The 16,027-nt window shown below is 39.9% G+C and overlaps 1 protein-coding gene and 1 long non-coding RNA gene across 5 annotated transcripts in view; one reads left to right on the top strand and one right to left on the bottom strand.

Moving 5' to 3' along the window:
• Positions 1–16,027, bottom strand: part of BRINP3 (BMP/retinoic acid inducible neural specific 3) — a 195,421-nt gene that overhangs the window by 33,499 nt on the left and 145,895 nt on the right. For all 3 annotated transcript variants that reach the window (XM_064427756.1, XM_064427758.1, XM_064427757.1), the window contains one exon: positions 1,315–1,537. In XM_064427756.1, coding sequence (XP_064283826.1) covers positions 1,315–1,537 — 223 coding nt within the window. The remainder of the gene's footprint in view (positions 1–1,314; positions 1,538–16,027) is intronic.
• LOC135304867 (uncharacterized) lies at positions 7,960–11,652 on the top strand. 2 transcript variants are annotated; one of them, XR_010366095.1, is made up of 4 exons: positions 7,960–8,858; positions 9,510–9,629; positions 10,359–10,421; positions 10,561–11,652. It is a non-coding gene; the product is annotated as an uncharacterized LOC135304867 (long non-coding RNA). The 2 variants fall into 2 exon arrangements; XR_010366094.1 differs by lacking the exon at positions 10,359–10,421 and having other exon boundaries at positions 7,963–8,858.

Genomic DNA, 16,027 nt, shown 5'->3' with positions numbered 1-16,027 from the left:
GCAATTTTCAACCAGGAATCAAATATACCCACTTTATGCTAATGTAGATTTGATTAGCTGGCTTTCAGGATCTCTCCCTGTTTCTAGGAAGGACTGAAACTCTTCTATTTTCTTTCCTCAGGCATCCTTTGCAATCTAATTCATATTTGACAAACGAGACGAGAAATCAATTGTGTGTAGTATACATTGTATAATGACCCGCAAAGTTCCTAAAGCAGTTGTGCCTGCTCCAGAGCAGTTATTCAGGATTCTGTACACAATTCCTTGGCACTCGTACACCTGGCCAAGTGCCACAGAAAACGTGGCTCTGTAAAACAGAGGCAAACCAAATGGGATGATGAATCTGTGCTTATGTCACATCTAAGTTGCCTCCTACACTACACAGTCACAAACAAGTCAGGATTTATTTTGCCCTTTCCCAGTGTATTTAGGAAAACAGGAACAGAGTGATATTGCAAGCTGGAACTATTCAACTCCTACAAAAATGAGGACTGTACCCTGTGCCTGTACCATTCCCACATCCACAACCTTGGGGATATTTTAGTGCCACATTTGGATTTCTCAGGGTTTCATAGAGTGTTCCTTACTGTCTCAGGTTTAGCTGGGAGTGTATTCTATCCCCATCTGTCAGAGGTGAGGCAGCTATCCTCCGTTCATTGGGCAGTTTTCCTTATCTCTTCCACCACCAATCCGCCCTCCAGGAGATCTCTTCTGTTCATAGGCCATTAATTATTAATTATCTTCTGTTCATGGCCAGTGAGTGTCCCTGCATGGCTGATCAAATTCCATCATCCCATGGGGAGATGCTCTGCCCAGGGGAGGAGCCAAGCATTCCTACCTGAATACAAACTGAGCCTGGAGCACCCCAGCAGCCTTTGCCCACTGCATTCCCAGAGGAGCAGCTTTCTCCTGCCCTGCATTCCCAGAGGAAGAGCAGGCCCATCTCCAGCAGCCCTGGAGCTGCAGAGGAAAACTCCCCCCTTGTGCAGGATCCCTGCTCCAGCAGAAGCACAGCTGGCACTGCAGGAGGGCTGAGCCCCCATGGGATGGGACTGTGCCACCACCCTGACCCACAGGGGTCCAGGGCCTGTTCTGACCCTGGCAGTGGTTTGGTTTTGGTTTGTTTGTACTATTGCATTTGTATTTTCAGTTTTCCTAGTACAGAACTGTTATTCCTACTCCCATATCTTTGCCTGAGAGCTCCTTAATTTCAAAATTATAATAATTCAGAGGGAGGGTGTTTTCATTTTCCATTTCAGTGGAGGCTCCTGCCTTCCTTAGCAGACACCTGTCTTTTCCAACCAAGACACTCACCTCTGCCTTGGCATGCGGATGAGGGGTTGTTTGTGGCACCTCTTGCTGAGGCTGAAGAGTTTGTGCACCGTTCTCTGGGCCTTGAGGAAGAGTTGCTTCATGCTGCTCTCCAGCTGCTCGTAGCGGCGTTGGAAATTAGAATCCATTGTCCACAAATGCATCACAGCAGATGTGTTAAGGAAATAATTCATAGGCAGCCTCTTCATAAATAATTTGAATTCGTCTGAAAAAAAAAATCATTAATAGTCTTTAATTATGCAGCTATGGTTATTCTTGCAGCAGAAATTAACTTCTAATTTGTTTTTTTTCTTTAACCAATTTTCATAAACTCAGTCTTCTGAAATTTTAAAATTGAGCATTTTAACTCTTTCAGACTAGAAAGGTGACTACAGTTTTATTGGTAATATTAGAATAAAGCCAGCAAAATCCAATATTTATGTAATTTTAAAATTAATATTAAAGCGAATACAAACATTGTTGTTATTTCTCAACCTGGGTAATATGAAGATTAAATAAGAATCAGAGTTTCTTACCTTCAAATCTAGGATCTGAAAGCAAATGTGCATTTAATGATCAATGTTTATTGACTCATTTGAAGAACACAAGAAGCTGTCTTAAAAGAAGTATTTTCCAATACTTAGGACATGCAAGTAAATGTGATTTTACAGGCCATTGCTCTTATATATATGTTATTTCACCCGACACAAGCCATTAAATTAGACTTTCATAAGTATTTACAATTAAAATGGAGCCTTTCAAAGCATTTTATGGTACTTCAAAATTTTATGGCACTTCAAAAATGTTCCCATAACTTCTTTTTTGTCTCTAAAGTGGTGGAAAGGAGTTCTTCAATCACAAGGTCATCGTTACTGTGAGCATGCCATGCTTTCTGACTTGTTCTGGTAGCTCAGTTCACACAAGATATGTAGACAGAATCTTATTAACAGAGTTTTATGAATCAGGGAGTCTGTTTCCATAAGTAGAATGATGTATCATTTCTGAACCTAAACAAACTACCATTAAAAGGGCTCGAGATACTGGGTAAATACATGAGAGTGAGTGGCACACTTGAACGCACATGTTTATCCTTTTTCTTTCTTGTTTTTGTGTATCAGTATGTTTTCCTGCCTGCCCTCCTGCCTGCTGCCATCCTCCCACCCTTCACAATCCTTTTTTTTCTTTCAGCTTGTTCCTGCAATGCAGTCACTCATCCCACAGTTTGGCTTTCACCCTGCCAGATGCTCCTTTTGGATAGTTTATATTTCAGCAGACTATGTGAAAGCAAAGATCCCGCTGCCTGAAGTAGCCTCCCTCTTCAAAGGAAAATAATCATAATATTTAACATTGGTGTGATTTTAGGTTGCTCATGGAAGATTGGGGAAAATGTCCACTCACATCAAAGAATACACCATTAACATCCTTGCTCATAAGTCTTTTGGTTTAGCTTTGGCTTAGGTTTTTTAACATTTTTACACAAAGCAGGGGAAAATATTTTCTTTTTTATGGATGCAGAAAAAAAGATCTTTTGTAAATAAGCTGTAGTGACCCTTGACCACATCCTGAAGGACACAGGGCAGTGATGGAGTACAACAGTCCCTCTTCAGCAGAGTATTTTCTGTCATGTGTGAAGACTCATAACAAAACAAAAAGCATTGAAAGGTCTTCTGGGAGGTAAAAAATAAAAATCAAGGGAAAATTATGATGAGTTTATGTTTAACAAAATGTTTTTAATAATTCCTGTGGGAATGTATTGTTCGTTTTGCCCTCATGCCTTCATCTTTGCACAGCCCCGGTTCTGTCCTTAGCGCAGGACGGAAACGAACTGTTTCTTTATCTTATCAACTGTTTGGAGCCTTTTATATTTTGCTTTATGCCTTCCTTAATTTGTGTAAGTGGGTTTTTATCCTCTGTCCAGCAGGAATGTCCATTACTGGGTGTAGAGCTAACAATTTGAATTAATGGGAATATTTAATAAATTCTACATTACCAGAGGAGCATCTCTGTGGATCTTAGTGTAGTTTTGGGATAGACACTTCTGTTTTCTCCTTCCCAAGTGATAATTATTCCTTCCTTAGAATTAGAGAACAATTTGGGTCAGAAAGGACATTTACAGTTCAACCCCCACTGCAATGAGCAGATACCTTCTCTAGGTTAGGTTTCTCAGAGCCCAGTCCAACTTTACCAAGCTCTGATTCCTTGTTGGAAATGCCATAACTTTCTTTTTCATTTTAAGCAACTTTAGTCATGGGTTTGTTCCCCTTTGCCAAGGGGGAGGGGAGCTGGGCTCTGTTGTTGGTTTAATCGCTAAACCACCAAGGTTTTGGGTCTGGCTGGGCAGGGCCTGATAAGCTTCAACAAACAAAAAGGGACTTTTGGAGGTGTGGGATTTTAAAATTTACATGTTGGCAGTCTAGAAGATATGGGGGAGGAAATCAGACATTAATCAGATGTTAATCTGATGACAATCTCCCTGGCAAAGTTGGAGACACCTTCTCTGAGAGAAGAGTGCTAAGGGAACCACAGAGCTGGACCAAATGAGCATGAAAGGCAAAGGGATCAATATCCAATACAAGATCACACACTAACTAATGAAAAGAATTGTGTAATGCAGAACCAAAGAATCCTTTGCTTTCTAATAAGTGTATAGAATGTGAAAAGTCTCGTAATGGACATGTGTAGCTGGAATGATTTCCAATGCACATCCTGGCCAGAAGAAAGGACTGCCTGACTCACTGGCAGCTCAAAGACGGTGTCAGAGAGTTTTATTCCTTCCTGAGCTCAGTGGCAGCCTCACAGTGCCCTTCCCAGCCCTCAGTGCCTCCCAGGTCTGCACAGGAGGTGTAACAGAAGGTTATATGTGCCTTGTCCCATTGGCTTGGTAAAGCCTTCCAAGTCTAAACACTTAAAATATTAAAAATAGTCGTTTAAACAAAAAAAAAGTAATAGGAAATAAGTTTAACTGAGCTGATACAAAGTCCTTTACAATGCAGAGGTCTGCATCTTGTAAAAACCAGACAAATTCTACCAGATTTAGAGGACTGAGGGTACGTATGTATATAAATATATACTCTGACACCTCTGGGAGGGATGAGATCCCAAAGCCACGTTCCTGACTATCTGCTTAATTCCTAAGGTCTCTTTTCCTTTCTGTTCCTCTGAGGCACTGGTAAAGCTCCTTAAAACGAGCTTCATGAAGCCAAAACAAAGGCAACTCCCTCAGGAAACAACAGGCTCAGACGTTGCCTTTTCAGCGTTCACATTGCTCTAACCATGTATTTAAAGAACATTGTCACTTTGCTGTCCTCTGCTCGATGGCACTAATCTCTACAGCTAACAACTGCTCCATGCAGTGTTTGGAAGTGATAAGGAAGGTTTACACTCCTCAACTTGCAATGCAACAGCATTTCCAATCAGAAAATGGGTTTTTTTCTCCCTGTAATAAACATCATCTTTGACTACCCTTGTGCCCTGTCTGATCCTGCTAATGAGCACCACAATGCAGGTGGAGGAGAGACAGAGATAAAATGAGCATGGTTACACAGTGCCTGCTGCATTAAAAAAAAAAGAGAAAAAAAGAAAAAAAAAAAAAGAGGAGAAGATAATGTGCCCATATCTTAAACAGACACATTTCATGATCTGTGAAACTACAACATGAACTCCTAACACTGAGAGATGATTAAACTATTACACTCTAATCAACACACAGTGCCAGCCATTCCTGAGGATTAACAGCCAGTATTACGGTCCCAGGGGCCATAGAAATTGATACTTTAATTCATAAAATCAGGGAATATCCTGAGCTGGGAAGGACCTACAAGGATCATTGAGTCCAACCCCTGGCCCTGCACAGGACAACCCTAAAAACCAGACCATGATTCTTGATACCACATAAAATCTGATTACAGCACTTCCTTTTTTATTTTCACATGGGTAGTACATGCAATATGATTTTATATATTCTTAACTAATTGCAAATAAGGTAAAAAAGGTAAAACATTATATGCACTCAAGCAAGTTCATTCTCTGCCTGGTTGTGTCTCTTTTCACTTCTTTCTGCCAGGTAAATCTCCCTTGTGTCAACAGTGCCTAGAGATGGAAGTGGCATCCCATATTTCAGCAGGAAAGAATAAATGAGAAGTATTATAATGGGAGCAAACATTCCTGCTGAAATCAGGTGAATATCAGACATATTTAGAGCTGCAGAGATGTAAATTGGCTCCTCAGTGTAATTTGGTGTCAGAGCAGGGCTCAGTGCTGGGTGCAGTGGTTACCACTCTGCAGACAGAGCTGGCAAAGACCAGAAAAATCCAGGAAGCCTCACCCAAGGATCTGACAGTGCTCTGCTACAAGGGAAAAAGGTGCCATGCTTGATGCCTGCTTTAGTTTTGAAGGAGTTTTGAATGAGTTAGAGATGGGGCTTCTGAGTTGTTTTTGATGATGATGTTTATTTTCTTATTCTCTATATTAGTAGGAAGGGTAAGTTTGGTTCACATCTTTACAGCATGGTTCAGAAGGTCACAAGACTCCTAGTTACAAGACATTTAAAGGACTTGTTGACTAATGAAACACTGCTAACAAGGATATTTATGTTTTTGACAATCTTTAAATATTTCCTCTTATTTATGTTACAGTGTAAGCTTTCATAGAATATTATATTATGACATACAAACCTACAGGACTGCATTCTAAACTCCTTGTTTACCTTTCTAACTATTTTTATTTCTATATCTTAAACTCTAAAGCTCTAAACTTTCTTTTATTTAGCTTAACATATAAATTTAAACTGTAAATCCACATTCTCGCTTCTAGCGCCTAAGTTTGGAAGCCTTTCCCAAGGTCTCAGATCAAATCCTGGGTTTAATTCTAAGCTTTGGCTCACAGGCCCAAAGTTCTGAGAGTTCCTTGCATTTCAGCTTCCATCACCTGCTCTCTGTTGGAAGAGAACAGAAGCCCTGATCTCTCTGCTGTGAATATTTTGATTTTCCCTGGTATTTTGCTACAAGGCCTGTACAAGACTGTCCCACCTACACAGCACACTTCTGGTTTTGTTTCAGTGGTTTGTGAAACTTCTCCAGGCTGCCAAAATGTCTTGGGTTAGCTTGTTTCCTAAGATCCCTTGTGGAGGGATCCTTGGATGCCAATGGATTTATGCCTGCTTGCGGATTTAGAACACCAGGTTGTTAAAGGTGCTGCAGGCTGACATCTGACAGCAGTGTCATGCTGGAAATATGAAAATACCAAATTTTATCATTGCACTTTTGTCTCCTATTTCCTTTAGAGTAAACAGAGCAAGTCCAGGACTGAGCTTTGAAACTGTCATTCCTGAAATTTCCTTTTAAATCATATAGGCGCTGTTTTCCCATTCAGTGTAGCTGGGATTAGCTCAGGACTAAGGACTTTGGAGCAATTTCCTCCTCACAGCCCAGAGATGCTCTGCACCAAGGCAGGGAAGAGCCTGAGCCTCTGCAGTCAGGGCAGCAGGAGCAGGGGATAAAACAACAGCTCCTTTAAGCCATGGTTGTGTCTAGGGAGGTCTCAGAGATGTGCTTATGGAACACCAGAACTCCTAAGCAAAGAGAAAATTCAAATTTGACGTGGATTTCTATCAAAGGAAAGAGAATACTGGGGTTTTTTCCCTGCTGGTTCTTATTATGGCTGAAATAAATGACAACATATATGTGACAATAATTGAGGTGAAAATCTACATAAAGCATAGTTTGAAACTAATCTGCATTTAGTAATATGCTAAGGAAAAAATTGTTTCATAGCAAGAAACTTCAAGCCACTTTCTCTCAGTCTCCAGAAATGGCAGTTTCTGGGGAGATGACATTCCATCAAGCATTATTCTGTTATTTCATTTAATGTCATATTTTCTGATGGGCCATTTTACCCCAAATGAAATAATATAATCTTATGGATACAAAACTTTTAGCATTAGAAATTACAGCATGGTGCTTCAGTAAATATATAATCCTGTCTAATTGTGGGTTATATCATCTACCCAAAATCAATTTTAATTTTTTTAACAATATTCAGACCCTAAAAAAGCAATTATGTTTTCTGGGCAAAAGCAGCCTGACAATAACTGAAAAAATGTAAGAATCTTTTGTTAACTGAAAGATACTATTCACAATTTTATATAGTCTATGTATTTTGTATTATTAATAAGGATTTGGATTTAAGGGGTTTTTTTCATTTAACAAAAATATGTATATAGGAGAAAACCCCTTTCTTGACAATATCAAGTCAAAATCTACCATTAGAGAGCAATTGTAATGGGCTGTTTTGTCATTTCTTTAAATGAGGCTCTAAGGAAATGTTTTTCTCCCTTAAAAATCTTTACATCAGTCATTCGTACGCACATCCTCTGTTTTAGTCAAGTTCTTTAACTTGCTCTAGAAGTATCAAAATTCTGCCATCACAGTCTAGAAGTGAGTAATGCCTCATGCCAAAACTGTTCTGCTTTGGCTCTGACAAAATGTTACAGTGGGATTAAGGCAAACTAACAAAAAACAAGTGGTCTTTAACACGTGAGGGTGTGATGTGTCTGAGCAAGCAATGATGTGCTGCTCCAAGCCAGAGTGCTCCAGACGGCTTCAAAATTAGCTGAAATGAATTCTTGATCTCCACTGCATTTCCTCTTTTCTCACTCTCACAATGAGAATTGCAAATGATCCCTCCTGTGTACAAAGCACTGCTTCTTTAGGAAGCCAGCTCGCTTCTTAAACCAGAGTGCTGGGATCAGATGTTAAGTCAGACTTGTTATTTCCTTGGGCAGTCTGGAGTCCAAGAAGAGATGCTCTTGTGCTTCAAGCATGTCAACTCTGCCATCAGATTAACTTTCTCAGAGCTTGGTGCAGTCAGGATTTGGAATCTGCTGCAGTCAAGGCCCAAGTGCCCTCATGGGGAACAAATTCCTCCATGCCCCCAGCGTGAATCTCTCTCATTTCACTTGATGCCTGTTGTCTCTCCCCACACAGAGCCTGGCTCTTTCCCCTCCCTGCACGCAAGGTGGCTGCTCTGAGTTCTCTGAGGCCTCCATGCCCAGGGCTGACCAGCCCCTCCTGGGGCCTCTCCTCTCAGGGCAGCTTCTCCACCTCTCCGAGGACATCCCTGACCACACTCCAGCTTCCTGATGTCCTTCCTGCACTGTGGAGCCCCAGACTGGATGCAGCATCTGAATGTGGTCTGAAAAGCCCTGAGGCTAATCCCCTCCTTGATCTGCTGGTCCCTCCTCTGTAGCACCCACAATGTGTGTACTGTCAGGCCACTTCATCCTCTGCCCCAGGAACCTTCCTGCAGAGCTGCTCCAGGCCAGGCAGATCCAGCCCCAGCTGATGGATGCTCTGCCTTCCAGAGCAGGATTTTTCTTTTTCTTGTTTAACTTCACCAGGTCCCTGTTGTGCTGATCCACCAGCCTGTCCAGGTCCCCCATATGCCAGCCCTGACCTTGAAGATTTCTGCCTCACTCCTTCAAACTGGCAACATCTGCAAACCTGATGAGAGGGCACTTTCTCCAAGTCATTGCTGAAGACAGACCCTGGGTGTGTCTGGGACAGACCCTGGCTCTACTGAACTTTCCACCAGTTTTCAGATAGGATTTTTCCCTTTTCCTCACAGGCCTGAACCCTGTGTGACTCCTGATGCATTCCAGCTGTGCCATTCCCCCTCTGAGCATCATCCCATCCATGAGATTATATTCCAGAGGCATATGCCTATAATAATGCCTTTCCAGATTACTGTCCAATAGATGAAAAACTACTTAAGGAACTCAAAACTTTACATTAAATTAAAAAAAAATCTGCAGTTTTAGTTCATTCCTGTTATGTTTTTCCTTCAAGGTAACCTATCTCCTTGTCTCTGCTAATCATTTTCCTACACCTGGTTTTAATGGGACTCCAGCCTTCCTTTGGCACAATTCCTTTTAACAGCAAGCCAAAATAAACAGATAATATTGCATAAGGGAAAGCAGTGACAGTCAGAACCAGCAAGATATTCAAACCAGAAGCTCTCCTTGAAAAAACATAGGAAATATCTCTAGAAGCTCTAGTAGAAGTTTATTTCCCTACAGAAAAGGTGACACAGAGCAGTAAAATCAGCCAGCCCTGCTGTGTGTCCATTGCAGGGCTGATTATCTGCAGATGCTGTAAACAAGACTATTATTTAATATAAATACTGGCTGGTTTTTCTTCCAGGTTAGGAGTTGGAAAGAAGACTGCCAGTTCATCACACACAACAGCCAAGGAAAGCTGCTAAAGCTACTCGTATCACCAGCAAGAGGGCTCTTGAGTAGGACTGTGCAAAGAAAAGAAAAGGTGAAAGGATTTTTAGAATTCCAAAGTTATCTTAAATTTTTATAAATTTTCTAAAATTTTTCAAATGCCTCTAATTCCTCTGAAATCCTCTGAAAGGAATGTTGCAAAGTTTTCCTCTTTTTCTTTGCTTTGAATCAGTCAAAATATTTCACCTTGACAGAATAGAAATTTTTTTTCTTGTTGTGTCGACTTGATGTTGCTGTTATTATGTCAAGTTTTCAGTTTCAAGTTTGTTTTTATGCCAAGTTTCATATTATAACATCAAAATTATGAAGTAAAAAATTTTAAAGATTAATAAACATTTCAAAATGAAGGTTAAGCACTTTATTGTATTCCTAAAAATAGACACCAAAAACAAACAAAACCAAACAAAAAACCAAACAAAAACCAAACAAATAAACAAAAAGCAACAACAAAAAACCAAACCAAACAAAAAAACTAGAATTAAAAAAAAAAAAAAAAAAAAAAAAAAAAAAAAACCCAAACATAATTTTGCAGTTACTGAAAGATTATTCCTGGTTGGTTTATTCAAAGTAGCTGTCTCTATATTTTGTAGCATCCTATATATAAATCTGCTACACTTCAACAGACTTTTCTGTTTAGACTGCAAGCTCTTCAGAGAGGCCTGGCTCTTATTATATCTTTATAGGGCAGTTAGCACAACAGACCCCAAATTTAATTGTTGCCATTTATTACAAATAATAAAAATAATTTTGTCTATTGCTCCAGACAACTGCATCTTCCTTGGAGTCCACAGTGGGAGCTGCAGTTCGTGTAAGGGTGAGAGTTCTGGTAGGAAAGATCTCCTAATTCCCATTTTATCACACATTTTTCTGTATTGTTTGTGCAAACCTGTTGCTGCTCCAACAATGTGACCACCATGTTATCATTCGTATTCCACAACAATGGTTTTTTTTTTCATTTTAATCAGGACAATAAATATGATGGCGAGTCAAATACCATTGTCAGCTGTAAATCAAGACCTGAAAGCACAAAGCTGGAAGTCTGAGAGGATATAAACCATGGGACCCACATTTCAAATAGTTGGATGTGATTGCTGTTCATTAAAGTGCTGCCTCAATATTGTGTAGATGTTATTAAAGAGATTTATAAAAGATAGATGTTTTTAAAAATATCCCACCATGATGCAGAAGCCTGGAGAAAACAAAGTGCTAAAAATGAACATATATTTGTTTTTATGTTGCCATGAATTTTAGTTCTTCGTGATGCATTACTCAATTTGTCAAAGAAGTAGCAGCTGTGTTCCAAGAAATATATGTTTGAAAATAATCCAATTCGAAGAAGCAGAAGACTGCAGCTGGAAACAACCTTATTTCTTCAGAGAAGAGACAGTAAATCTGAATTTTCCTTCCCCTTCTCCCTCCAATTTAGACTAAATCAGCCAGCTCTCCTGATAATTAAAATATTTCCTTCTCCAAAGCACAGGATTTCTCCTTTAAACTTTCTGAAGGACAAAGGGAAGGGAGGAAATGTGTGTTTTCTGCAAGACATGGTCTCTGTTTTTCAAGGAGGAAAGGAGGCCCACACTTCCTTTTGGACAGACTATTTGAAGTGGAACAATCCAGCTGCTACAGAAACCTCAGGGAAACAAATCTGGATGATCCTGGCAGTGGGGTAGATTTGGAGGTGTGGAGGGAGTGGTTTGGTTGATTTCTTTTTGAAGTGAGGAATGCTGCAAGGACAGCTCCTCTCATCCCTGTGCTCTGCAAGAAGGAAAAAACAGGGATAAGTGTCAGCATGAAGGGGGAATTGGTGGGGAACAGAGATCCTCTGGTCAGTCATTTATGTACCTAATTCTGAGAAACCTCATGTAAATGTTAAAAGGGATGAGAGGAAATGGTCTCAGGCTGCACCAGGGAAGCTTTAGACTGGATATAAAGGAAAATTTCTTCATGGAAAGGGTTGTGAAGTATGGAACAGGCTGCTCAGGGCAGTGGTGGACTCACCAACCCTGAAAGTGTTTTAAAAATGTTTGGACAACAGGGTGGTGGTGCTGGTTGATGGTTGGACTTAATCATATTAAAGGTATTTTATATAATATTATATATTATATATTATTATATTATATAATAATATTAAACGTCTTAGTGATTCTGTGGTTCTGTCAGAGATGTTATATATGTGTATAAATACACAAACACCTGTGTATAAATGCATGTTGTAGAGTTAATGCTAGTAATGTCAGCCTGTCATAGGAACACAAAAACAAAAATCCTCCTCTCACAAGCCTGGAAAGTCTCCTGGTGCCACATAAAGGTGAAATAATTTCAGTCCAAGTCAGTAGTGAAACCAGAATATCATGCTATAAATTGTGGATTAATTCAGAATTTCTGCTGGGCAGGAGATAACCTTGCCTGGACTCTGCTACGAGCTGGAAGGGCTCACATTTCCTACAATGAAGAAACATGTTTCTTATTGCAATCTAAATATGACTTTGACATAAAGTTGCCTTTTCAGAAACCAAAAAGCCAGACTCCACACCTGCCTCTGTAAGTCCCAGCATTTGAAGGGCATTCCCTTCATCCTGTCAGGTTTGATTTTGGTTCATTACTCCTTAAAATGTTTCTATCCCTGCCCTTCAAAGGGATGCTCCTTGGAAGTCACAGTAAACTTTCAAGAAACATGTCTCAAAAATTTATCTATGGGTTATTTTAGATTTTTTTAGTAAACATTTTTATTACTCCAATGAGGTTTAGAAGTAGTCCTGTATCATGGATGGCCCAAAGTCCTTTATTATCTTTCTACAGAACTATAAATTCACTTAATGCATAAGACATATTCCCTATGGGCAGATATAGATATAACCTCTGTCAGTCCAAAATTTACCTTAGTTGAACATGCTGGCAACTCCTAGAGTTTGAAAACTGGGTAGGGTAAATAAACATGTAATGATTCACAGGAGGATAAAGGAGGGAAGAGAATGAGTGAAACTGAAAAATGTTCTTGGAAAACACATTGAAGTAAATAAGCAGTGTTAAGCTGTTCCAGGAGAAGATTTAAGAAGCTATGAATCAGAACAGACAACGCTGCCCTAGAAGAAAAGAGAGGCCACAGAGTGACATCACTCTTAATAAAGAAAGCCCAAAGCTGCCAAGGCAGATTGGAATTCCACCAAGAACGAGGGGATTTTGTCACTAGCTTTGAAGGGAATTACATTATGTCCTGTACATGGTGGACATAAGTAGAATTATATTAGATCAAGCCTTCTGCTCCTCCTCTTATTACAATGTCATCACAGTGTTTGAAGCATCTCAGAGCGCAGTGCCACGTAAAACTTTAATAAGTTGATTTGCCAGGTGCAGCAGGAGCTGTATAATGCTTTTAGTTTTGGAACGAGGGCAATTATATCAGTTGCACCATAATTTCTGAAGTAGGACAGGAACAATTTAGACACTGACCCTCCAAAGGCATTATGCACGTCCCACCTGTTCATTTTATTAAAACAGTGGCACCTCCACAGGGGTGGAAGAGCTGGGAGGGGAGCGTTGGTCACAGAAGGGATGGCAGCTTGGTGTATCTGCTCATGTTATTGATTAAACTTCCTGACAACCACAGAGGGAAGTTAATTACTGGGAGGCAAATTAACACCCCTGCAAGATAATAGAGAAAACAATAATTGTATTAAGAACTCAGGGGGCTAAGTTTTCCTGGCCCTGAGCCTGAGGCTGTAAGCAGTGCTTGAAAGCAAACCACCGCTCCACTGCTCAGGGGCAAATAGTTTGAACCATATTGATTGAAGTCTTTATTCTCAGTGATTAAAAAGCACCTTCAGCTGCCAGTGAGTCAGTTCAGACTGTTCACAAGGAGTCTTTCAATTAAGATTTCAACTGGGACTCACTTTGCATGGCAATGGGTCTGTCCTGGTCAGCAGAGAGAGACAGACTGTGCACAGTGACCCAGGCACATCTGGGATGGGCTCTGTGCAAGGACCCTTGCCCCAAACCCACCAAAACAAAGCTTTTCAGACAGCAAGGATAGATTGTGACTTCTATAAACTGAAGAAATCCTCCAGCATTCAGTTTGAATTCCAGATTTCATTTTTAGTCCCATTTTGCATGCATTTTAATTGAATCACTACAGCTGGAAAAGCAGGAATATGTCACTGGATTAAGAGAGGACTTCCAGTGCAAACTGCCTTCACTACCAATGATGGAGTGGGCCTAGGAATTTATAGTCTGTCAGTGATGCCAAGTGAAACCTTGTCATCTTGTGATGTTATTTAGGATTTGAAATCTCAACACTGAGTCTGAGAATCAGTCTGGGCATCTTTTTTTCCATTATAAATGCAATAAGTTTCTTCTGATCAGAGTGTACAACATCTCTGTTTAAACTGACATTTCCAAATTATGCCTGCAGTTACCTTCTGCCCTTTTACTTCCTTTTAGTAATTTGAAACAGGTATAAATGAGACATTTGGTACATATTTTAAAATGTCTGTCTTACAATGTAGTTTCTCTTTGAGGGATTTTTGTTGGCCTTTTTTTTGGGGGGGGGAACTTTTCTGGGCTTTTCTGGGGTGGCTGTTTTCTCTCCTTCTGTAGCAAAAGAACCATATCAAACACTATAAATGCCAAGATAATTTTTAGCTAGAGATTAAATGACAGCCTGAATTTTTTTAAGACAACATCACTGTAACACAGGAGTTATTGAGGGCATTTTTTAGCTCTTTAGGTGGTCATTATCACTGCTGGTAAGAAGGAAGAAGGCTGGGACCCAGGTCAGTGTCTCCATGATGTCAAGCCACAAGCTTGGCTGCTGGGAAGAATTATCTTTTTTACTTGTCAGCCAGGTGGCTTTGATTTGGATGCAGAGAGGCAATAAAAAGGAATCCCATGGTGTCCTCTTCTGCTAAAGCAGTTTTAAGAAAGTATTTGTGCCACAGGAATAGCAAAAATCTGAGCCTTATTGAGGTGGTAAACAAAATTACACTTGATTTTTCTGACTAGATAGAGGGATTTTTAAGATTAAATTTCACAGGCTGAATGCAGATTTGCTACAGCTTTTCTGGAGTTGTCCATCAGGAAGAACATGACAGCACGAGTTTAAAATGCTTGTCTGATGAAGAGGAGGAGAAATACTGTTCCACTGGTCGCATTCCTTAATGCACTGCCAGCAAATATCAATATAATCCATAATTAAGATTATTCCAGAGCAACAGTGTATGAAATGGTGAAAAAGCTAGTGCATATCTGATGGTACAGACTTCTTGTCCCCTGTGTCTGTATGTTGTGATTCACATTTAATCTTGAAGATTTGAATTTGTCTTTGGCTCTCCTCATAATGTATTCTGTACACCACAGAAGGTTTCTGTCTTCAGCACTGGACAGCCTATTCAAATTTATTTACATTACTTTTTTTCTAGCTTGAAATTTAGTCTATTCAAATCTAAGTTAAAGATATAACTTTATATTTTGTTTAACTGCCTGGCTTTGCACCTGCTTTCTCAAAGCATCAATATATTTTTAGCCAGTTAAGTAAGTCCAGCTGTATCTGTTACTTTTTGATTGCTACAAAAAAATTGATGAAAAAGTAACTCAACAGATGTATCACTCTTTATTGCTATGTGCTCAGCATCAAGGAGTATCTACATGCAAGAATTATGACTATAATTTGCTTTTCTAAGAAGTACTAAGAGATTTGTGTAGATTTTGAGATCAAATATGACCACTTGCTATGGTTGGGTGTATTGATTGACTGTTGGACTGTCTCTGATGTTGGGACAGTCTCGGAATTCCTGTTTTGCAGCTTTTTTACACCCTCAGCAATCACAAAGGCAGTGCTGTCCATCTGTAACAAACACATGGGGCTGGCAGGGAGTGTAAGGAATTCTCCCCTGAGCACCTGCAATGTTCATTTCCAGCTTTGATTTTCCTGTATTTTACAACAGTTTTCAGCCTGTCTGTTGGAAACAACTTTCACTGTGAAAACAGGGATCAAAATACTCCACAAGTGGAAAGTTTTGAAGCCAGGAGTGAGGGCAGGGTCCTGTTTTATACAGACAGAGTGTGACCACAAAGGGTTGGTCAATCTTCTGTTGTGCTTGGCTTTCCTAAGCCAGTGCTTAGTGGAAAGAGCCTTTCTTGTTCCAAAGTTGGCATTTTACAGCATGGGCTTACTTCATTTGGGAAAATATGAGGTGAAGGAGAAGCGAGAGTTAGGAAAGTGTATCAGCAGAATATGGTGATTTTCCACATTTTGCAGTTTTGAAAATGGAGACATAAATTCATGGCACTATTAAATGGATAATTCTTTGAATCTCACTGCAGATTATGGAATGCTGGAGATGATCTTTCCTATTACTTTCTGTAGGTTTTGCATAAAAGTAATTATACAGGATGCAAATGCTACCCCTCAAAAAATAATGAAATGGTTGGACT

The sequence above is a fragment of the Passer domesticus genome, chromosome 7 (assembly GCF_036417665.1).
Source record: "Passer domesticus isolate bPasDom1 chromosome 7, bPasDom1.hap1, whole genome shotgun sequence".
Taxonomy (NCBI): Eukaryota; Metazoa; Chordata; class Aves; order Passeriformes; family Passeridae; genus Passer; species Passer domesticus.
The sequence above is the reverse complement of the archived record's forward strand: the minus strand, read 5'-3'. Positions and strand labels throughout refer to the sequence as shown.